Source organism: Sceloporus occidentalis, unplaced genomic scaffold (genome assembly GCF_023333645.1).
Source record: "Sceloporus occidentalis isolate IW3139 unplaced genomic scaffold, rSceOcc1.0.p SCAF_101, whole genome shotgun sequence".
In the NCBI taxonomy this organism is placed as follows: Eukaryota; Metazoa; Chordata; class Lepidosauria; order Squamata; family Phrynosomatidae; genus Sceloporus; species Sceloporus occidentalis.
Window position 1 is genome coordinate 568,957 of NW_028317081.1, and position 24,577 is coordinate 593,533.

General features: G+C 46.8%; 1 protein-coding gene across 1 annotated transcript; it reads right to left on the minus strand.

Moving 5' to 3' along the window:
• Positions 1-362: 362 nt before the first annotated feature.
• Positions 363-22,575, minus strand: LOC149283768 (NAD kinase 2, mitochondrial-like). The gene is made up of 9 exons (XM_089497287.1): positions 22,505-22,575; positions 21,354-21,437; positions 20,621-20,757; positions 19,836-19,917; positions 18,547-18,642; positions 17,231-17,286; positions 13,165-13,218; positions 12,077-12,200; positions 363-501 (listed from the first exon to the last, which is right to left on the minus strand). The coding sequence occupies exons 1-9, from the start codon at positions 22,573-22,575 to the stop codon at positions 363-365; spliced, it is 843 nt and encodes a 280-aa protein (XP_089353413.1).
• Between the last annotated feature and the right edge of the window lie 2,002 nt (positions 22,576-24,577).

Genomic DNA, 24,577 nt, shown 5'->3' on the forward strand with positions numbered 1-24,577 from the left:
TAATCGTTTGCGATTATGACATCGTGTAACATTAAACCGACACAACCCATAGGAGTTCTTCCAGGTGGAGACAGCCGGCAGCTCGTTTGATTTCCAGACAGTCGCCGTTTTATTAGGTAGAAGAAAAAAAAAAAAAAACTAAAACCAGTAACAGCTGTGCATTCGCAAAGGATTCGGAGACTGCTTTGTAGGGATGAACGTTGTTTTAGTGATCAGCATCCATGTTTTCTAAGTGCTTTTAGTGTCCCGAGATTGTTAATGAAAGCGTTATGTGGCAGCGCAGACGTTATTTCCCCACAGCGGTAACAGGCCATTCAAGTCACGCAGTTCTTTTCTCAGAGCGTTCGCTCTGCACGCGCTCTTCACTCGTTGAGTTGCACGGTGCAGAGGGCATCTTCGGGATCCATACTAATGGATACAATGGCACCGTCGTTGAACTCGAAGGAAGTGCCGCCATCCACGACCATGCACGCGTCCCAGCAGCGAGATCGCACGCAGACCCTGTGAACCAAGAGGAAAGCTGGATTACTTCCATCGATGGAGCGTAGTGCTTTAGGACAACAAACTACAATTATACATTAGCTGAGCATCATGGCAAGTGCATTTAACAGTAGATATTAGCTGTGAATTACAACTACCATGATGCTCAGCCAGTCAGCTGTCAACTATGACTAGGCATCGTGGGAGTTTACATTCACAAATAACGCTCGTCACATCATCTGCTGTTAACTATAGCTCACATGATGCTCAGTCAGACATACTGCTTACATGATACTGGCTGAGCATCATGGGAAGTGCAGTCAACAGTAAAGCTGCAGATGCTGGCTGTGAATTACAAGTCCTATGATTCTCAGCCAGCCAGGTGTCCACCATAATGCTGACCGAGTATCAGGATCTGTGGCAGAAATCACATTTTCATTCTTTAATATCAGCCCCGGCTGGCGATATATATTACTACTATTAAATCATACCACGGAAAAAAAAACATACATACATATACACACATACATATATATATATATATATATATATATATATATATATATATATATATATATTCCCTTTTTTGGGAATGTGGGTAGACGGTCCCGATGATATTAGCGGGCGGTCCCTCCGATGTAACACAATGAAGTGACCCGTCCCGTTCTCCCTTTTGTTTCGTCCCCAATGTAATGGGAGATTTTAGAGCTGTCTGAGTCTGGGGTTGACGCACCCGGCTATTGTTCTCTATACCGCTGTCATTCCCCCCAGATAGATAACTGGACGCTCCATTCTGTTCTGGCATCCCTCGGATCACTCAGATTACAGCCATGGCTAAAGGTTTGAATGCACTCTCTCCAAACCTATCCTTTTCACTAGCATACCTCTACCGCTTCGGCTGTTCCACGGATCTACTACCATCCATAGGTTCACCATATGGGTAAATACAAATGTATGTAAATATATATGGGGGGTAAATGTTCCAACCCTCACCAGCCAAAGCATATAATAAAGAAAGCAATTACTTTTACTATCTCCTACATAAAACATCTTTATAAGTTGTTCCGTTTAATACGGGCAATGAATGCAAATATTTACCTTGCAATTATTATTATTATTATTGTTATTTGTTGATTGATTTGCATAGCGGCATCATATTCCACAGCGCTGTACAATGGATAAACAAGCAGCACGTAACAAAACAATTTTGACAAAAGCCTCTCAGAAATGTTTTTATTAGTTATTTCATAAACAAACAAAATGTTTTGCTCTTCCAAGTCCAATTAGTCTCATTCTAATATTAAAGTAATCAGAAAATATCCTGCTGGTATCTAATATCTAAGCTCTGCTCACAACACCAAGCTCCTACTATTATGTCACAGAATCTTTGTGATGTCATCATGGATACCAATATAAGCGCAAGTCAAACAAAGCTTTCCATCAGTAGAGCAGCAGGTGGTCAGGAGTGTTCTACAGATCTAGCTTTGGTATCTTGATAGAAATATCAAGCGTGTTCTTCAGGAGATTAACCATGGATGAGAGATACGGTGAGGTATGAATAGTTTTGGCCAGATTTCATTTCTACACAGATTATTTCTATCAAGATATCAAAATGTGAAGAAAATATGTTTTATGTTCTATTTGCAGGCCAACTATTTCACAACACCTCCACAATTTGGTGTTAATGAGGAAGGCCTTTCTGTCCTTACCATCACGGACGATGGCCTTTCTATCACCACCTACACGGACGCTGGCCTTTCCATCACAACCATTTCTTACTACGGTGTTTCCATCCTTGCCGTTTATTTCTATGGCATTTCCATCACTACTATTACAAACGATGGTGTATCCGGAATTACCATAACCAACTACGGCGTTTCCATCACAACCATTACCGGCGATGGCTGTTCCATCATTACCATTGCTTGTGATGAAGAGAAAGAGGAGGAGGAGGAGAACGATACTGGATATGACCCCGCGCCTCCTGCCAAGGAAGAGGAGAGAGACACACCCTGGGCTCATATGGTCAGTTCTTAGGTTCTGTTTAAATAATTTAGGTAAATCAATGTTTATTAAGGTTTTCAGTTTTATGGGAAAAGGCGGGGGGGAAGGGTACAGAAAATCAAAGGAATCGGGGGGGGGGGGGGGAACGAGTAGGTACAGCTGACACTGTGCACGTACAGATATCACATCGACAGTACATGAGTACAAAGGAAAATGATCACAGCATGGAAATATAGCGGTGAAAACAGCACGGCAGGAACAGGGTGCTCCAGAGCAGTAGGACACATAGTTACAAGCACCCCGTCCTCGCAAGGGCAGAGCGCATGAGAAAGGGGGGTGCGTTGACTCTCCAGCATTCGTCACCCAGAGAAGGGGGGGGGGGCCCGGGTGTTCCGCCCACGCGCCAGTAGGAACAGGGGTGTTACGGCGAGGCAAGGAAGCGTCGGACACCCCCAGCACCTAACCTCAGAGGCAGAGCCCTAAACCCGTAGAGAAGGAGAGCAGCACGGGTATGAGAGGGAAGGGAAGAGGCGAAAACAGAAAGGACAATCAAACAGACAAAAAAAAAAAAAAAAAAAAAAGAGGGTGGGGGGGAAGCGCAGGAGGGGGGGTGACCACGCCTCGGAAGGAGGTAACCTGGAGGCCGCCGCTCAGGAGGGCGCACCGTCAAGCAACGGGCGAAGTTGGGGGCTAGCGAGCAGTTGCAACCAGTGAAACCAAATGCGATGATGTTTTTCAGATCTGTCCGTGGCAGAATAAATCAACTCCTCGAGGACTCGGGTCCGCTCCACCCGTTGGACCCACTCCCGAATCGTAGGGGGGGAAGCGGCACCCCAATGCAAGGGGATAAGGGCTTTCGCAGCTGTCAGAAGGTATCGGGCCACTGAATTTTTATACCACGAAACCGGGTAGGGCATGTGGAGGAGGAGTAGGAATTCCGGCGAAAAGGGAATGTCCCTGTCGGAGAGGGATCGAACATGGGAATGGACGGCCGACCAGTAGGGAGCTATGCGGGGACAGGACCACCACAAATGTAGCAGAGAGCAGGGAGATGCACCACACCGCCAGCACTCATCCTTCCCATCAGGACAGAACCGGGCCGTGGTCGACGGGGACCTATACCACAGGGCCATCAGCTTATAGGACATCTCCTGGTCCCTGTTGCTTAGGGAGCAACGGTGAGTGAGCACGCAAATCTTTTCCCACTGTTGCTCGGTGAGGGTGAGTTGCAGTGAGGTCTCCCACTTGCCCTCGTGAGGTGGGGGGGAGGGATAAACGGCCGAGAGGAGGAGGCCATAGAGGAGCGAAACACCATGGGGCGGGGGCGTGGTCAGGGTGCACAGCGCCTCAAACCTGGTGAGGTCCCTAAGGACCTGGTGCCTCCGGCCCAGGGAACGAAAGAAATTGCCCAGCTGGGAATAGCGGAAGCGCGCGAGGGCCGTGGGAGGGGCCGGGCCCACCAGAGCCTCCAAGGGCTGTAGACCCGATGGAGAGAGATATGCACGGATGCCCAGCGTCCCCCTGGCGGCCACCTCAGGGAAGACATCGCCTCCCATGCCCGGAGGGAAGTCGGGATTGTCGCGTATCGGAGTAAGGGGAGACGGGAGAGAAGAGACAGAGGTGCCCCGCAGCACCGAGTGCCACACGTTGAGCGTCGCCCGTATGAAGGGGTGAGGAGCCGCCCGCTGGCGGGCGCACTGCGCCTCCAGCCAGGGTAGAGAACTAAGCGACGAGCCCAGCAAGCCGCCCTCCACCTCCAACCACCGCTTCCCACCAGAACCACAAGCCCACTCCACTATCCGCAAGAGATGGCATGCCCGGTAGTACGTACGTGGGCACGGCAAAGCCAGGCCACCCCTCGATTTGGGCAGGATCAAGACAGTGTATCTGATGCGGGGGGAGCGGGGGCCCCATATGAAACGAAGAAAGGCGGAGCGGACAGAAGCGAAGAAGGAGGGGGGAATGTGTATGGGCAGAGCTTGAAACAAGTAGAGGAGTCTGGGCATCACGTTCATCTTAATTGTGTTGACCCTACCTAACCATGTGACAGTGAGCCGGGACCATCTGCGGAAGTCGGACTGTATAGCGGAAAGGAGTGGCAGGAAATTGGTGGCGTACAGCCGGGAGTGGTCGGGGGAGATCCACACCCCCAAGTATTTCAATTTAGTGTCGCACCACGCGAAGGGGAAAGCCGCGCGCAGGGAGGCACCGACATCATCCGGCACATTAACTCCCAGGAGCTCAGATTTAGACATGTTGATCTTGAAGTTGGAAAGGTCACCGTATGTCGCGAGCTCTCGCAGGACCGAGGGCAGGGAGATGCGGGGCTGGGCTAACGCAAAAAGGAGGTCATCTGCATATCCCAAGACCTTATGGTGGGATCGTCCCACCTGGAGACCCGAGATGTCCGGATTCTGGCGTATCGCCTGTAAGAGGGGTTCCAGTGACAAGGCAAACAGCATCGGCGAGAGGGGGCAACCCTGTCGGGTCCCGTTGCGAATAGGGAAGGGATCAGAAAGGATGCCGTTGATGCGAAGCCGCGCAGAGGGGGCAGAGTAGAGAGATTGTATCCAGGTCAAGAAGCCCGCTCCAAAGCCCATGTGGCGGAGGGTGGTCAGCATATACGACCAGCCCACCCTATCGAAGGCCTTTTCGGCGTCGGTGGATAGGAAAATGGATGAGGCGGCAGAGGAGCGCGCATAATGGAGTAGATTAAGAGCGCGGATGGTCCCATCCCTAGCCTCACGGCCCGGGATAAAGCCAGACTGGTCGGGGTGGACGAGGGAAGGCAGGAGGGGCCTCAGCCGATTCGCCAAGATTTTGGCAAAGAGCTTAAGGTCCGCATTGAGGAGAGAAATAGGGCGGTAACTACCGCAACAGGCGGGGTCCTTTCCCTCCTTAGGGATAAGGGAGATGGTCGCCGCCAGCGTATGGGGGTGCACTCGCCCTCCCCCCAAGATGGAGTTAAAAGCCTCCACGAACCGCGGGCCCAACAGGTCACGAAAGCGCGAATAATATCGCAGGGGAAAACCGTCCGGCCCCGGGCATTTCCCGGATTGGGAGGATTTAATAGCTGAAGTATATTCCGGGAGAGAGATGGGGGTCTCCAATGCAGCCGCCACGTCCGGGGTCAGTTTGGTGCGAACTGTGCGGGCAAGATAGTCACGAAGACGGGTATCCCAGGAGGGGGACGCACGCCCGCGAGAAGGGAGATTGTAGAGGCCAGTGAAATAATCAAGAAAGCTGCGAGTGATGTCGGAGTGGAGAGAATGCAGACGGCCATCCGCGGACCGAACCTTAGGGATGTAGGTGAGTGGGCGCGCCCGGCGAAGGGCCCTGGCCAGGTATTTGCCGGGTTTGTCGCCGTGTTCATGGAAGAGGGCCCGAAAACGTTGGTATGCCCTATGGTGTTTGCGGTTCAGGAGGACAGCCAATTGGCCCCGGAGTAGCATAAGGCGCTGTAGGAGCTCCCCTGATGCGGTGGACTTGTGGGCCTGTTCCGCTACCGCTATCTGCTCACAAAGGGAGGCAAGCTCCCTACTCTCTGCCTTTTTTCGCTGGGAACAGAGACGAATCAGAAGCCCCCGGAGCACGCTTTTGTGCGCTTCCCAGACCGTAAGGTGGGGCGTATCAGCAACTAGGTTTTCGGCAAAGTAAAGGGAAATGGCCGAGGTTATGTCATCACATATCGCAGCATCGGAGAGGAGGGAGTCATTCAGGCGCCACGTCCTCTCCGAGGGGCGCAGGAGGGGAGAGTCCAAGGTCATGATCACAGGGGCATGGTCTGACCACGTTGTCAGACCAATGCTAGCACGGCGCAGTAGAGCACTGTGCTGGTAAGGAAGGAAGAAGTAGTCGATTCGGGAGTAGGAGCCATGGGGAGCGGAGAAGAAAGTAAAGTCCCTCGTACTAGGGTGGAGGGCCCTCCAACAGTCGACAAGGCGATGGTGGGAGAGAACGGAATTGATTTTGCGCGGGACATGCGACGAGGACCGAGCGAGGCCGGTCGAAACGTCAAGGGCCGGGTGAAGGGCCACGTTAAAGTCCCCCCCTAACACAAGGACGCCCTCACTAAACTCTTGCAAGCGCGATAGGTAGGTCTTCAGGGCCACATGCTGGCTGCGATTGGGGAGGTATAAATTAGCGAAAGTGTAGAGTTGATTGGCGACGTGTCCTTTGAGGAATATAAAGCGGCCCTCCGGGTCCGTCTGGGAGGCAAGCTCCTGAAACGGGACCGATCTGGAGAGTAGGATGGCGACACCCTTCGACCTGGCACCCGTGGTATTGCTAAAGGCCCCCCTCGGGTAATAGAGGTCAGTTAGCCTAGGAGCGCGACCCTCCTGAAAGTGCGTCTCCTGGATGAACGCAACGTCGATTTTCTCCCTCCGGAGATCGCGGAGCAGGTGGGACCTTTTCTCAGGGATGTTAAGGCCTCGCGCATTAAGGGTCAATAAGGCTAGTGGCCTCGTACCGGACATGGCGAAAGGGGGAGAGAGAAAAAAAAAAAAAAAAAAAAAAAAAAAATTAGGGGGGGGGGGAGGGGGAGGAGCTAGGATGGGACGGTCAGTGGAGGAAAAGAGGAGAAGGGCAGGAAGGAAACAGGGGGGAAAAGGAGAGGGAAAACAAACACTTAGTACGCCAGTCGAAGTGGGAAAAGAAAAAACTGCCGTATAGAGGATCGGCAGTAGACCCACTCGCCAAAAAAGACGTACGGTGTGGGGTCGTGAAACCTGGCAACAAAGCCGAACTACGTAGAACGGTGACGAAAGGAAAACTAAGACAACCAGTCTGACCGCCGCCGCCCGCGCGAAGCAGCAGCAGCAATCCCGCAACGATGGGGCACGCCTACAAGAGGGAGTAGCTCCGGGGAGAGCACAGGGCGCGCGCTCCGCAACGGTAGACGAGGACGCGATAAGAGGGAAGCGGATGCCATGACGACCCCGGTCCCGGGGCGCGAAAGAGCGGGGGCGTGGAGGTGCCAGAGCACATACATGCGCGGCAGTGTCCGCCACAAGTGCAGGACCTAGTACACGGCAGAGCAGTATGTAAGAACGATGATGATAAGGTCCCTAAGCAGAGCATCAGGCAGGGCCCGTGGCCGTGCAACACATCTAGTATAACACAGTATAACCCGTAAACAGCAACCGGAACAACCGCGTTTGCGCTGAGAACGTGTTTGCGGCGGAGAACGGAGCTCCGTATACAACAGAGAACATAACATTGCACAAGAGCTGACAACATAGCGTAGAACAGTGCATAAGTGCTGTAGCCTGTACAAAGTTCGAGTAGGAGGATGCGTCAGCGAACAAGGCGCTTCGTCGTACATGTGAGAAAAAAAATCAAAAAAAAAAATAAAAATCATGCGTATGTAGAGCAGTAGTCGCGGCGACGAGGTCGGTCAAGCGGCCAACACCACAAAGTGTGCGCCCGGACATAGCTGGGTATTGTGCGCGGACGTGTAGCGGGTGTGCGCGGGAGCATGGACAAGTACACGTATGCGTACATGAGTATGGACGTGAACTGGAGCGGTGCGAGACCAGAGATGTGGAGTCGTATGATGGGGTGCGGACCTGGAAGCGGATAGCCGAGAGTAGGGACGGTCACTTGTATAGGTGCGGCGAGACGGAGAGAGGTGCAAATGTATGAGCTCCATCAATACAAAAAAAAAAAAAAAAAAAAAAAAAAAAAATAATTAACCCCGCACATAGAGATCATGCGTATGGAGAGCAGCAGCCGCGGCGACGAGGCCGGTCAAGTGGCCAACACCACATAGTGTGCGCCCGGGCACAGCTGGGTATGGTACGTGGACGTGTAGCGTGTGTGCGCGGGAGCACGGACAAGTACTCGCATGTGCGCATGAGCAGGGACGTGAACTGGTGCGGTGCGAGACCAGAGATGCGGAGTCGTATGGTGGGGTGCGGTGAGACGGAGTGAGGCGCAAATGTAGGAACTCCAGCAATACGAAGAAAAAAAAAAAAAAAAAAAAAAAAAAAAAAAAAAAAAAAAATTGTAGCACCGCCACAAGGTATCTTGCGTGCATGCCACCCAGGCAGCTGGAGATGCAGGCAGCCGACAGGGGAGGGTGAATAAGGTAGGTGCCGCGTGGCGCAAGCCAAATGTGCCAAAGCGCGGTCTGGGCCGCACTGGACGCCACAAGGGCAAGACGCACACTGTAATCCGCCAGGTGCAGAAGGCATAGGCAGCCAAATACGACCCATAAATGAGTAGTAGGACATGCATATATATGTAAAAAAAAAAAAAAAAAAAAAAAAAAAAAGGGGGGGGGTATTACTGTGTAGGTGTGCGTGCAAAAGAGCGGAGGGTGGGCATAGCAACCAACCCCCCCAGGTAGAGGCAAATAAAACATATAACCTATATAACAGTGTCCAGCGTCCTTAGGGGGAGAACCCGGGGTCACTTAAAAGAAACACAATATAGTGAGTCCACGAGGATGCAGAGATACCTCCAGGCCCACGCAGCAAGCGAGGGACGGCATCACACGAAGAATGGCGAAGCTCGGGGTATAGCGGTCATTCCTCGGCGTCTCGCAGACGGGCACGGAGCGGAGGCACCGGTCCACGATCTCCGCCCGGATGGTCCGGGGGGCGGCGGGGAGCGCGATGCGCGGCGAGAACCGCGTGAGAGCGGAGGCCGGGAGGGCTCAGCAGCCGGGTCCAGGCCCGCCAGAGACCAGTCGGGGACCCGTAGCTCAGAGAGACCGAGGGCCGTCAGAACGTCAGGGAGCTCGTGGTAGTGGCGGAGGGTGAGGGTAGCGGCTCCCCGGCGAATCAGCAGGGCGAATGGGTAGCCCCAGCGGTACGGGATACGCAGCCGCTGGAGCTCGGACGTCAGGGGCCGCAAGGCCCTACGGGTCTGCAGGGTGAGATCCGACAAGTCATTGTAAAAGGAGATCGAGTGGTCACGCAAGGGCCACGTGCCAACCTCCCGCGCCCGCGCCATGACGGCTTCTTTCAGCGGGAAGTCGGTGAAGTGGCAGATTATGTCCCTGGGCGGGCTAGTTAGGGTACCTCGGGGCCGGAGGGCCCGGTGCATCCTGTCGATCACCCCGGAGGCCTCAATCTGTCGGCCCATGAGGTCGGAGAGCAGGCAAGTCAGGAGAGCGGGCAGGTCTTCGGGGGCCTCGGTCTCGGGCACCCCCCTGATCCGGACATTCTGCCTGCGGCCTCTATTCTCCACGTCCTCGAGGCGGCGGCGAAGGTCACCGATGTAGAGGAGGTGCTGGTCAGAGGTGCGCTGGGTGTGCTGAAGGGTATGATGGTGAGCCGCGGAGGTGTCCTCCAGCGATAGCACCCTGCGCTCCAGAGCCGTGAAATCGGCGCGTAGCGCAGACACCTCATCCCTGACCACCTGCTTCAGCTCCAGGATAAGGGTGGAAAAGTCATTCTTCCATGGCGCCGATGAGAAGAGCTGGAGAACCTCCGGCGCAGGAGACTGTGGAGGGAGAGGTGGAGCCTGCCGATCCACGTCGTGGGATGGTGAGCTAATGGAGGAGCCGGCCTCGTGGTCGTCCGAGGCCTGAGAGGTAAAGTCGGCCGGTGTTCGAAAATATTCCCTCAGGGAAGACGAAGCCGGTTGGGAGCGGGTCCCTGGGGTGGAGGGGTCCGAGCTGGGCTTTTTGGTGCGGCCCATCGTCAGGGTAGCATATGATGGCTAATAAAAAAAGGGCGAGCGGCGGCGGAGCAGAGGAATCAAGCAGCCATCTTCTCCGGCCTGTTTAAATAATTTAATTATTTAATTTTAATTTCATATTTAGAATTCATGATTTTAAGATGATGATTTACTTTCTATTCGCAGGACAATAACCTCCCAACTCCTAACTCGTTTGCCTTTAATGAAGAGGACTTTTACATCTCAATGCCAGACGACACAGAGGACGACGACGAGGGGGACAACAACCTTCCGACTCCAAACCCATTTGGCTTTAATGAGGAGGACTTTTACATCTCAGAGCCAGATGACACAGAGGAGGACGAGGTGAAGGACGAGGAGGAGGAAGAGTTGGACGAGGACAACAACCTTCCGACTCCAAACCCATTTGGCTTTAATGAGGAGGACTTTTACATCTCAATGCCAGACGACACAGAGGACGACGACGAGGGGGACAACAACCTTCCGACTCCAAACCCATTTGGCTTTAATGAGGAGGACTTTTACATCTCAGAGCCAGATGACACAGAGGAGGAGAAAGAGTCTGAGGAGGACAACAACCTCCCAACTCCTAACCCACAATATATTAGCATTATTTCTGATGGTGATGCAGAGGAGAAGGATGAGGAGGAAGAGTGGCATGAGGAGGAAGAGTGGCATGAGGGGGAAGTGGAGGTGGAGAAGAGGGAGGATGAGGAAAAAGAGAATGAGGAGGAACAGGAGGAGGATGAGGTGGAGAAGGAGTATGAGGAAGAAGAGGATGCTGGCAAACGTGGGTGCTTTCCCTGCAAATGGAGACCCAAGATAAGGTCAAGCCAAAAAACACCTGGCCGCCTGGGCAGACTCCTGTCATTATGGAAGAGGAGGATTATGAAGAAGGGCGTGCATGTGGATGATTAAGCGATCACAGTTGCTTGTTTGTAGAATAAGTTTTAGTATTTTAAAAATAAAAATGTTGCATTGCATTAAACATAAGATTCTGTCTTATATTATCTCTAAGAGTCAACAATAAACTCTCACCAGGTCCTTCCATCACCAGGACCAACCCTACAGAACACTACCTGTTCCGTACGACAATTTCCTAAAAAACCCTATTTTACAGCAAACAGAAACATGGAACCTGCTGGGAGACTGTTCCACGTATCTACTACCCTATCAGTAAACTAAAATCTCTTTACTTTAAGCCTCTAGCCCTTTAGAATTACACTTTCTGATGGCCTTATTGCTCAGGGCTAACAGTTCTGGCAATTAATGGTTCTAACTAGTTAGCCAAATGCTTAGTAGGCAGACATTTTTTTTTTTTTTAACAGAGCTTAGTTTTATTTACACTGTCCTTAATTACACATTTACACATACACTGCCCTTACACACACACACACGTGCCCATTAACACACACACCAGCTTACAAACATACAAATACCTACACTACTCTTACACACAAACTGCACATACAGACAAGTGCCCATAAACACACATACACTGCCCTTACGCAAGTTTGTCCATACACACATGTATACACATACACTGCCCTCACACTCCCCTGCCTTTACACACACACACACCTTTACTGCTCTTACACACACACACACACACCTATACTGCTCTTACACTTATACACACACACACACACACACACTCTCTCTCTCTCTCTAAGGTGACCACATTTTATTTCTGCCATTCAGGGAAGCGCATGAGAATACACACACAGAGATACTGTGTACTGGGGTACTGTGATCTCCCCAAACAGCCCTGCTTATTGGACACCTCATACCCAGACCAGCGCAAAGCCCACAAGGCGCCCGATGAGCAGGGCTGGTTGAGGAGAGCACAATCGTGCAGCTGCCTCTACACTCCCCTGAAGATGTTTTACTAATCAGACATTTAAAGATTTAAAAGTTGAAACATCTGGATTAGGACACTTACTTGGAGGTAAAACCACGCTGACGGCTACTTGAAAATACTCGATTTGCAATCGGTTCTCTAATACTGAAAAACATCCTTGGCTCTTCTGGACTATATATTAAGGAATTGTTGTACTCATTAGTTACTGTAACAAAGAAACATAACATAGTTAAGGTAAAGCAGCTTTCTACATAGCATCACTAAATTACTAAAAACAGGCTAAAAAATGAATGGTTAAATCAGTCTATTTAAATGGTTTCCACCCATGTCTCCCTGCCCCCCCCCCCATCCTCTCTAGTTTAACATTGCGGATACTCAACTCTATGAGAATAAAAAGCCGACTGTGTAGTGTGAGTTTTGACTAAACACTGAGATCACAGCAACGACCGTCGCTGACAGAGAGAAATGTAATGCTTTAATATACCGTATAATGCCAGAGTGACATATAGGGGTATAAGGCATTTCTGGAGGCAAAGTGGCACATAGGGGGTTAAAAGGCATATCATGGGGCACAGTGGCATATAGGGGGTATAAGGCATTTCTGGGGCAGATGTGCATAACGGGGGGGGGGGGGGGCAGGTTGGAAAATAGAAGGAAATAAAACCAAAATATTTTTCTCAATCATAGCTTTTATTAAAAAAAATAGTTTACATGAATTAACATTTACTGGAAAAACTTTTTTCCTATAGGGTCGTCTTATATTCAGGCTTTTTTCCTAAATTAATATTCAGATTTGGGGGGGTCGTCTTATAATCGAGCAAATACGGTACTACAAAAAACGCTGGACACGCGTTTGCCATTAATATAAGTAAAGTTCTATGTACCATGCCGCTGCGGCAATATTTGTACTCTTCTGTGGTCCGGGCCGCTTTACCCGATTAAGAGGGAGCTCAAGAGAAGAACCGATAACCACACATATGTAACACCACTTGCCTGCTGTGAACAGAATGTAAGCGGCTCACATACATGGTATAGATCCGCTGTGCAGGACCCAGATCTGCCGTTCGTTCAGATGAGATCCCATCAACCAGACGCAAAGTGCATTTGGCACTATTTCCAGTACAACAAAAGCTCAGACAATGGTTTGCACAATAATCTAGCATACTCACTCCTTTCAATCACATCACTGTCTAGCTGGAAATCCAAGTGCTGGTGGTTTTTAACTGAAGGAGAAAAAGGCAAAAAAGATTGTCATGAGAAAGCCAACATGTTGCATTTAACTTGGGAGATCAATAACATACTATGGACAGTAAAACACATAAGACACCAATTACGTATGTGCCTTTAACCCCTTCGTGACAAAGGCTGATTTTACTTTTTTGTACCCTTCGTGACAACGGCCGTTTTAACATTTCTGCGCTGCTCGTGTTTAGCTGTAATTTTCTTCTTTCCCGTTTACTGAACCCACACACATTAGATATTGTTTTTTTCAGGACAAGAAGGGCTTTCTTTAGATGACATTGTTTTGATTGTATCATATTATTTACTATTAAAAAAAGTATAAAATATGGTGAAAAATGTAGAAAAAAATGACTGTTTCTAACTTTTAGTTGAAAAATCTTTTACTCATCTATAAAAGGTAATGAAAAAACCTGCTAAATAGATTCTACTATTTGTCCTGAGTTTAGAAATACCCAATGTTTTTATGTTTTTTTGCCTTTTTCTACACATTATGGGGCATTAAGTACAGGTAGTGTTTTGCTATTTCAAAGCCATTTTTTCCAAATCTGGTAATTCTTCCCCCCATGTGCCATTTCGGGTATCTTTGAAGCCGGCCAATGCAATTTACCCCATCAAATCATATATTTTTGAAAACTAGATAGCCCAGGGTATTCCAAATGCTAGTATTTTAACCCTTTCCAAGCACTAATTCTACCATCAGCCTTTGTCAAACTTTATGGTAGTAATTTTTTTTGCATTTGTTTTTTCACACACATTTTACTTTAGGTATGAATAAACAGGTTCTGGTATATGTCACTATCACAAAACACCCCAATATGTGTTCAGCAACATCTCCTGAGTACAGCGATACCTCACCTGAATGATTTTGCCTGGCTGTTTGGGGGCAAAAGGGCCACATTTGGGGCATGCGCATTTTGAATGTTGAACTTTGGCATTTGGGGATCCACTGCCCATGCCCTATTTGGTACATCTTTGAGCCGGGCCATTTCAGTGTGCCCAACAAAACCATATATTTTTGAAAACTAGACACCCCAGGGTATTTCAAATGCTAGTATTTTAACTCTTTCCATGCACCATATCTACCACCAGTCTTTGTGGTAATCATTTTTTTGCATTTGTTGTGTCACACACATTTTACTTCAGGTATGAATTAAAAGGTTCTGGTATATGTCACTATCACAAAACACCCCAATATGTGTTCATCAACATCTCCTGAGTACAGCGATACCTCACATGAATGATTTTGCCTGGCTGTTTGGGGGCAAAAGGGCCACATTTAGGACATGCGCATTTTTCAATGTTGAACGTTGGCATTTGGGGATCCCATGCCCTATTTGGTACATCTTTGAGCCGGGCCATTTCAGTGTGCCCAATAAAGCCATATATTTTTGAAAACTAGACACCCCAGGGTATTTTAAATGCTGGTATTTTAACTCTTTGCATGCACACATTTTACCACCAGCATTTTTTCAAAGTTTGCAGTAGTATTTTTGTGTGTGTATTTTTCCCACACACACCTACTTTATGTATGAATTTACAGCTCCTGGTATATGCCGCTGTCACACAACACCCCAATATGTGTTCAGCAACATCTCCTGAGTACAGTGATACCCCACATGCATGGGTTTGTCATTTTTGGGGGGAACTAAAAGGCCACATTTGGTATGTGTGCATTTTTCTAATTGGAAATTAGATGTGTGGCCATCCTTCCCCCCGTGTTAATTGGGACATTGTTGAACCTGGCCAATTCAATTTACCCCATCAAATCATACATTTTTTAAAAGTAGACACCCCATGGGCATTTAATATGCCAGCATTTTAACTCTTTCCATGCAAGAATTGTTTTAAGCTAATGTGCTAATTTTAGGACTTGCTCACAAAAATATATTATATATATATATATATATATATATATATATATATATATATATATATATATATATATATTATTTTTTTTGCCTTTAAAAAAAAAAAATGTTAAAAAATTTTTTCAACTTGAAGGTCCCCCTGATTTTATTTTATTTTTTTATTTATTTTTACTAATCAGACTGATTAGAAAGCTGGGCTCCATTGACTTGCATGGTTGAATGCAGTACCTGTATTCAACCTGCAAGTGGAGCCAGAGTTCTCTAGAGGGTCTGGAGACCGTCTAGCGAACTTTTTCACCTTTATTGTTTTTTTTCCCGGGCCGCCGCCATCTTGCTGATGGCGAAGATCACCGGCAGCTGCGGCTGTGACCGCTCTCCGGAGCGGTCACAGCCCATCCAAAGGTAAGTGTTTGGTGTCGCTGGACGCCTCCTAAACGCTTTTAAAATACAATGTATGGCGGTTGTTGACGCCCCAGAACGTGAGTTACTAAAGATTTATATAGGGCTGCAACTAACGATTTTAATAATCGATTAGTTGGCCGATTATTTTTTCGATTAATCGGATAAACAAAAAAATGCAATTTTTTTTTTTAATTTAAAATAAAGTAATAAAAAAAACATCCAATTTACACTTTCATCTCTTTATTGCAATGGCCTCTCTCTATTCACCTTCTTATTTTACTGACATAATAATAAAAGCTACAAGAACCCAAACACAGTGTTTCTCAAACTACGTTTTAATGCAAAGTTATTAGTAAATATTAATTCATGTTAACTATTTTTCAGATTTAATAAAAATTGAGAGAAAAGCCTTGTTTATATTTTCTTTTATTTACCAAACTGCCCCAGTTATGCACATCTGACCCCCAGCTTGCCACTCTGCCCCCATATATGCCTTATACCTCCTATATGCCAGGGATTCCACTGTGCCCCTGATATGCCACTGTGCCCCCGATATGCCTTATACTCCTTATATGCCAGTGATATGCAACTGAGCCCCCTGATATACCTTTTACCCCCAGATATGTTTTATGCCCCCCTGATATGCCTAATATCGATATGCCTTATACCCCCTATATGCCACTGTGCACCCCGATATGCCACACCGCCCCCCCATAAATGCCCTGCACCCTGAAATTCATTATACTCCCTGATTCACCACTCTACCTCCCCCTATACACCACTCTGAAATTCATTATACCCCCCCATACACCACTCTAACTCCCCCAGATATGCCACTCTGCTACCCTGAAATTCATTATACCCCTCCTCTCCCTCCCATACGCCACTCTGCCTCCTCCCCCCTCCCATACGCCACTCTGCCTCCTCCCCCCTCCCACTCTGCCTCCTGTCAGCAACGGAGGTTCACAAGACACCAGGGAGCCGGGTAGAGAGGCAGAATGGCGTATGGGAGGGCGAGGAGCCAGAGTGGTGTATGGGAGGGTGGCTCCCATACACCCCTCTGACTCCTCCCCCCTCCCATACACCGCTCTGCCTTTCTCCCGACTCCCTGGTGTCTTGTGAACCTCCGTTGCTGGCAGCCACTTTAACTGCAGCTTCATAGAAGCCTCAGCGTAAGTGAAGGGCAATAACGGAGGCTGTCTGTGCGATGCAGACCCCCACCGGCTGACAGAGAGGATGATCCTCTGCAGGAGACCTCGATTCTCTGTCAGCCGGTGGGGGTCTATGAAGCTGCAGTGAAAGTGCCTGTTTGCAACGGAGGGTCACAAAATACCAGGTTGTCGGGAGAGAGGCAGAGGGGTGTATGGGAGGGGGAGGAGTCAGAGGGGTGTATGGGAGGGGGGAGAGAGACGGAAGTGAGAGACCGGCCGACAGTGAGGGGAATCCAGGTCGGTCCCCTGCAGCGTTGTGGGGGATCTGGATTCTAGTGTTATAATCCGATCTCAGTTTGAGGTCGGATTATATAAAGAGAGGAGTTTTTCCAGAGCATTTGCTCTGAAAAAACCTCTTTTTATAATCGATAAAAATCAATTCGACTAATCGATAATGAAAATCGTTGTCAACGATTATTAACGATTAGTTGTTTCAGCCCTAGATTTATGGCCCGGGCACCTAAACACCGGTTTGATTTAAAGCAACAGTATACTCAAAGCTTCCCACTTACCGATCTTAAGAACATCTTCAACAGACTGGGGTGCGATTTTATTTATGTTGTAGGACCTACAGAAAACACACAAATGAACTACTATATCAACTCCAACAGAAAAAAAAATCTCAGCTTAATCCTCTGCTTATATTATACACACAAATGAATCATTTTGATTTTGATAATGTGAAGCGGTGGAAAATAAATCAGATTCACAGCACCATATATGCTTTCACTGTGTAACCAAACTGGCCGGACAATGCTGATAAACATACCAAAGCAGATATTTGGATCACACTAAAAGTTTGGAGACTAAAATAGAAGTCAGGGACCATGAACTGCAGGAGCTCCTAAGAATAAACAGACAACGGATTTAAAACATGTTTATTATGCTTATCAAATCCTCTTTGTGCCCATCTTTTGTCCCGGCATTTGACTACCTTTGTGAATAAGCATCTCATATTCCGTTTACTATACTGTAAGCTCTCCGGAGAAGGTACCTCATTTGCCAATCGATATAATTCATACAAAATATCTACAGATCGCGGTACTTCTTAAGACTGCACCTAATGTACCCCCCCTTAATTATACTATAAAGCTAGAAGTAAATCTACTAGTGCTTAATAAAATTACTTACATTGAATGGATCTGTCAAGACAATTTATAATAAATATAATAATATAATAATCATAAGGCCATAAAGTATTTTGTCTGACAACTTAAATACAAGGGGCTCCACACAATACGAGAACTGGCAGCATACAAACTCTTCATCAACCACGCAGAGTGTTTCCTAAAAAGAATGCATTCCTTAGGGTGTTTTCTGCATTTTCTTCAGGTTTTAGGCTAATTTTTGAAAGTTGATGGAAAGACGGAAGGGAAGACTCACTGAAACCAAGGCTACTTCACTTACTGTGATTAACATTGTCCTCGGAAATCAATTCAGAGAGGGTAACAAGGCTGGGAACCGCTATATCATAAATAATAATTATGCATCTTATTTCTTGACACCGGCACCAGATTATAGCCAAACATTTAGAGAGAAAAATAAAGATAAAAGCAACAGCAAAGTATTGTAATCATTTTTCCCTGGACTTTTTCTCAGATTCCCTCACTGCATTAAGTCTACATGTATTCTTCTATAACATTGCTTGATGTGGCAATATGAAGACAGAAAAATAAATTGCCTCTTTAAATCAAATGTTTAAAGCCCATCGACATGCCTTCACACTATCAAGTGACGAGCCACATCAATGAGCATGCGCTACAGGTGCCGGCCTGCGAATTGGACCACGTTGTTTCTGTACAACAAACAGATGGAAGAGAAAAATTACCAGGCTTTTGATCCGGTCCCTGTGCAGACATTCAGCCCTGAACTCTTCTGCTTTTCCCAAGGACCATCATCCACAGAGATCTCGTAGTAGGAGGCCCTATGAAGCGAGAAGGTAAAACGTGGTTTGCAGGATTTATAGTTCACCCTGAATAAGACAGAACATAAGTGTAGATCAGCGGTGCAAGCCTCACAGTGCCCTATACCGACACTGTATTACAATTAGTGTTACAAGATATGTCCAGACATAGGAAGTCATGCTGGAGTGGTTACAGAGCAGTGCTTTCCGGCTACAGGTAGACCCAGAAAGCACATTATTAATAGTCAGAAATCATCTCTGATGCCGTATTCTCAACTCTAAACACAGGGTCTCAAGAAGGCTGTAAAGCCTAGGACACCCAAAGCACAATCATCAGTTAAACGTCTAAATGGGTTGGATCCTGAGCCATCTGAACTGGAGATCATGTAATGCACGGGTGTCCAACCTGCGGCAGCTGCTGCAGGACTACATCTCCCATATTCCTCTGCCAGGTCCTTGGTTAAAAGAGCTCTATGGGAGATTTAGTTCTGCAGCAGCTGGAGGGCCGCAGGTTGGACACCCCTGATGTCATGTATACTATAGTGGGGAAAAAATGGATCCAGGAAGGTAATATGAAATATATTCAAGAATAATAATAAAAGTTATCTTCTGCTTTCTTTAAGGATTGAACAGCGTTTATACAGCCATCAACCAAACGTAAGGATAACAGGAGAACTTGCCTTGAAGATTAGAAAGGATTCAGTAACCGGCAATATAAAAATTGATAAAATTATCACTATAAGTTAGGAAGGAGCCTGAAAAATGTACTGAGGCATAAAGAATGCAAGAACAGTTTAACTATTTTTCTTGATCTATACATTGCGCTATCAAAGTAAATGTGTAAGCTCCTGAGGCTGCATGTGCTTTGGTCAATCAGTCCGATGTCCAGGGAAACTCACACCGTACCCTCTCAATGGCAAGAATCGGCCACAATGTTTTGGAAGCTCGGTGATCATTTATCCACCGCATTCACGTGGGCTTTGAACATTGAATACACAACAAATGTACACACTGGATTTTATGCAACCTGGCACACAAAATCAACAGGCCGTATTACACAAGGCGTTGTGCAATACGTTCACACTTTGTTGAACTTGTTCTTTTAAAGTCAAGCTCTTTAGGACAATAACAGGCACAAAGCCCCCTGAGGCAGATTAAAATGCCATAAAAATAACAGTTTCCATTAATTAAGAAACAAAGACATGTAAATGTACCTCGAAGATAATGATTCCCCAATAAAAACTTCATTCAGGGCTCTGACTGGCAAAAGCTGCGGCCCAGAAACCGTTGCAGAAGCTATAAATGAATGACATGAAACAGCGGGACATTAAGTGACGAAAAAGCAGACAAGCAGAACAAACATTTCCATAAAGGTCCCTTTCAACACCAGAACGCTCATTAACCCCTTTTTCTTAACCACTTTCAACTTTTATTTGACATACAATTTACAAAAGCTAATAGAAAAACCTATTAAATAGATTCTAGTATTTAGTTTTAGCGTTAAAGGACAAAAAAAAAAAAAATGCCCCTTACTTTTGAAGACTATGAGACTAAGATCCAGATCCCCCGCAGTACTTATCGGTACTTCTGAGTCCCCGGTGCTTAGTCCGGGCAGCATGTAGTGCTCTACGCAATTTGCGTACACAACTTCCAAAGCTTTGGTACACATAGAGGCTATTTCCTTATGATGACATAACTAAGGGGATTCGTTTGTTTTTATACTAAGGAGGTGTAAGTATGCGTCAGGACATGAGGACGCAAAACATGTATCCATAAAATGTGAAAATATATTTGGCAACTCAAAGCAGCTCTCAGTCTCAATCTCAAAGAGTCTATTTCACACTATATCTAATGTATTGGTTTGTCTTAGTCTGTCAATTCTAGTTTTGTCAGACCCCTTGAAGATACTGATTCTAAAAAACGCTGCGTACATTGTTGGCGCTATATAAATAAAAGGTAATAGTATTAGAGGTGAAGTATAATATACACAGAGCCGTACTTTGTTCTTGCAGGCTGCTGCTGTTGTGTGCCTTGCTGTGCTGCTCCAAACTTAGCTGCTGGTCGTGCAAATCCACCGGCGTCAAGTTGATACCAGTCCCTTCGAGGTAGAGCCTAATCCTCTGCCGCCATTGCCACCTAACAAAAGCAGCGGACATATTTCTGTTCCATTTAACGAGAGCACATTGGCAAACAAGTAAAACAAATCCATCACACAATTGCTTCTACCAAAAGCAATTCAAATGTATGGTCCAACGACAAAGATATTCTGACAACTACATAACCGTATTAAAAAGTGTAGCTCATCAGTGGAATTGTTTCATAGATGTGTGGTCTGCAGGGCAGGCACTGCGTTGCCAAAGCAGAGTATTACAGGTCCTAATGAAGAGGATTTTCAGTTCCTGATCAGTTTTAAAATATTGTGAATATAAACACACTTTGGCTCCAGATACATGTTACATTATACACAGGCCAAATGCATTTCTTTCATCCAGAGTCAAGGTGTGTTTTGTTAGCACTGCTGACCGGTCTCATTCCCCCCCCCTAATCTCCCAATCGATTGTAAGCTTGTAAGGGCAGGGCCCTTTGCTCCTTCTGTATGTCTTAACATGGGTTTATCTTTTGTTAATTGTCAAATTGTATGTTGTCAGGTTAAATGTTACCCCTACACTATAGTAATAGAGCTACAGTATCTGCCGGAGCGCTATAAATAAACGTAAAGTAATGAATCATACCTGAACTCACCACGATATAGTTTCTGCAGAGCTTCTGAGAAAGAGTGTGTGTACCGCACAGGCAGGCAAAGGTGTCCTTCAGACCTATCCAGACACAGAATATAAGCATGTCATTACAACACCGCAGACCAGAGTAATGAAGCAAAAGAAAAAAAACAAACAAAAAAAAACACACACATGAAGGACAACAGATGTTACGGTTACCCGCTGCAGCGGCACGGTACCATCACCCAAAGACTGCGTATTGGAGAAGGGACCATAATTTAGCATAAAGAGGCTCGAGCAGCGTGGTTCAGTAAACACAAGGCCACATATTGCCCCAGTGATCCGTCTATCTCAGGGGTGCCCAACCTGCAGCCCTCCAGCTGCTGCAGGACTACATCTTCCATAATGCTCTTTGAGCTAAGGGGCTGGCTGAGGAGTATGGGAGATGTAGTCCTGCAGCAGCTAAAGGGCCGCAGGTTGCACTGAAGAAAAGTATGGGCAGGTGTAGAACCCAAATCAGGGGTGTCCAACTGGATTAGGCAGAGGGCCACTATGGGTCTAAGGACACCCAGTAAGAGCCGCACATTCGTAAATAAATTTTGTATTCCTTAAGACAGTCCCATTTACCATCATCCATGGTTAGTTATGAGATAAATAAAAACACTGCATGTTCAGCTGACAGATGCTCATACAGCTCACAGCACTGACAGACTATACTCAAATCACAACGCTGCGAAAGGCACCCACACAACACCACAGTGCGTGCACACACCTATCGTACAACTCGCATGAATTCACAGGAGTGATATGCACTCAAACAACTCTTAGTACTCATTTCTCATCCTCCTAGCTTCTCGCAGGTACCGTGGCTGCCCGTCAGCACGATGACGTTACAAAGCGCAGGGGCTGCAGAGCGAGCTGCGGTGCCAAAGTCTGCCCCCTCCAGCCCGCCGTGCCGTGTAGTGTAGTATGCATGAAACACAAACACCTCTTCGCTTCACAGGCAAGATTGTAGGGCAGCTCTTTCGTTGCAAATGAAGCACATGAACAGTTGGACCGCATGATATCGCTGGACGAGATACTGAAGGGCTGCCAGGGGACATGGAACTGAAACACGCTTCATCCTCTTCACTTATCCACACAATGTGGTTCCATCCGACACTTACCTCTCTGGATCAGTGTTAACGCCAATCACTGGCTTGAACCTGTCCAGCACTTTACTTGCAGCCAGAAGCATCGTCCCATCACCTAGAGGGAAAGCATCAGATTGAGGAAGGGGGAGAGAGGAGAGCGCGCCCCTTCTGCCAATCTCCAGCCAATGTAAGAATTATAACGCTAATCCCAAAACTGGAGTCCGGGGCTTCGCATTATTTCAGGTTGGGTTCGCTGTCTGGTCTTTAGGAGTAACAAAGCTTTACAGGGGCAGAAGGCACTAGCTTTCAAACATTAGGACATAAGTTTGATGGTAGATGAGAACCATTTGTCCCAGATACTCTGCATGTTTTCCCCCCGATATGAAGACTCAGCGCTTAATGAGTCCCTTGGTCTTGCCTTAGGTTCATAAGTCTATCCGATGCATGTTTAAATTCTTGCACTGGCCTCTACCACTTCTGCTGTGAGTCTATTCCACTCAATTACCACTCTAAAATCCTACAACCAGGATAAAAATCAAGTGTGATTCACATCCAAATCTCTCTGACCAGAAATGAGCAGTAAACAGAAGTCAGAGGAATAAAAACAGACAAATACTGGGGGTGAAAGAGAAACAAACGACTCAATATACTAGTTTGCAAGCTTACCCAGAAATGTTATTTTTAACATCTACAAAACGTTTCTGGGAAGACTTCCAAGATAAACTTCAATAACCTCTAAATAAATCTCAAATCTGCGTCACTGTCCCGGGGCATTTTCTCCATCTCCGATTTCCTAATTCCAAGTTTAACAATGATTGACATATAGCCCCAGTTTGCTTCTCACTAACACACATTTGTTGAAGCCTGTTGAGCACAGAACTTGTATGCAGAAGAAATATGGATAATAACGCCACCCTAGGTTAAAATTAAAAAGGAAAAATAAAACAAATATTAAAAAGTAGGGAAAGTCTAAGGATAAAACAGGAAAGCAGAAAAAAAAAACAAAAAACAGACGACGGTAAGAAATGTAAACTGCATAAATAGTGACAAAATGTTTGTTCACATGCAAGAGAAATGGGGACAGGTAGTAAGTATCTTACAATCAGGTCTCTCTGCTCATCTCCGCTGCCCCTATCCTCTGGAGCGCCTTCTCGTGGCCTATCAGTCTTTCCCATTCCTTCCAATCATTCAAAGAATCCCTCAATCCCAGCGTGTCGTACACGACATGCCAGCCAGGTGAAAATAACATGTGTAAAAACTACCCAGGAGCTTACACTCCTACCTCCTGCCGACACGACGGCATCCGCCCATCGCACCGTCTCCTCGTCATAATCTCTCCTTTTCACAAGTCGCACATCAATCCCTTCATTCCTGTGAGAATAACAATGAGGTTAACAGGGTGTAGCTGCGCCCATCCATATCCGGCAGATATTAACAGAGGTGCCGGTCTCTGCAATGATATTTAACCTCTTTCTAATCAAGGGTTTGTCAGCAGGCACCATCAGGTAAGTTTGCCATCTGTTAATGTGCCTTCATTTTACATGCCATGGGTCTGAAAATAATATTTAATAAATTCATATTTAAAACAAATTATAGATCCCTAAAAGCTAAGAGCCGATGTGTAGACACAAGCATTGGCTGGCACGTCACAAACAAACTACGATCTACACAAAGCAGTGGGACGAGTGAGTGCTTTAATAGCACCATTTTCTGCACATATATACGCCGAATACGGAAGAGAGCAGTGTTCCCTCTAAGCTGTGCGCTTGTGCGCGCGCACATAGCTTTTTAAGAGAGCGCACACGTCCAAAAATTGTGCGCACAACAGTTTTTTCCCAAAAAAGAAAAAAAAACATTTTTGCGGCACGGATATTAAGCGCACAAAATTTTTGCACAAGAGAAATTTTCTGCGCACGCCAACTAAGAAAAATTAGATGGAACATTGGAAGAGAGGATATCCTCTACAGTTATTTTGGAGTGGATTTTATGCTTTACGGTTTGGAGCCCCTTTAAATACAAGACGAGTATTACATAGGTGCCTATAGCGTAGCAGCCATCATATGCACGTTAAGGGATGGCTGGAGGGTCTCTTTAAATCAGCATCAG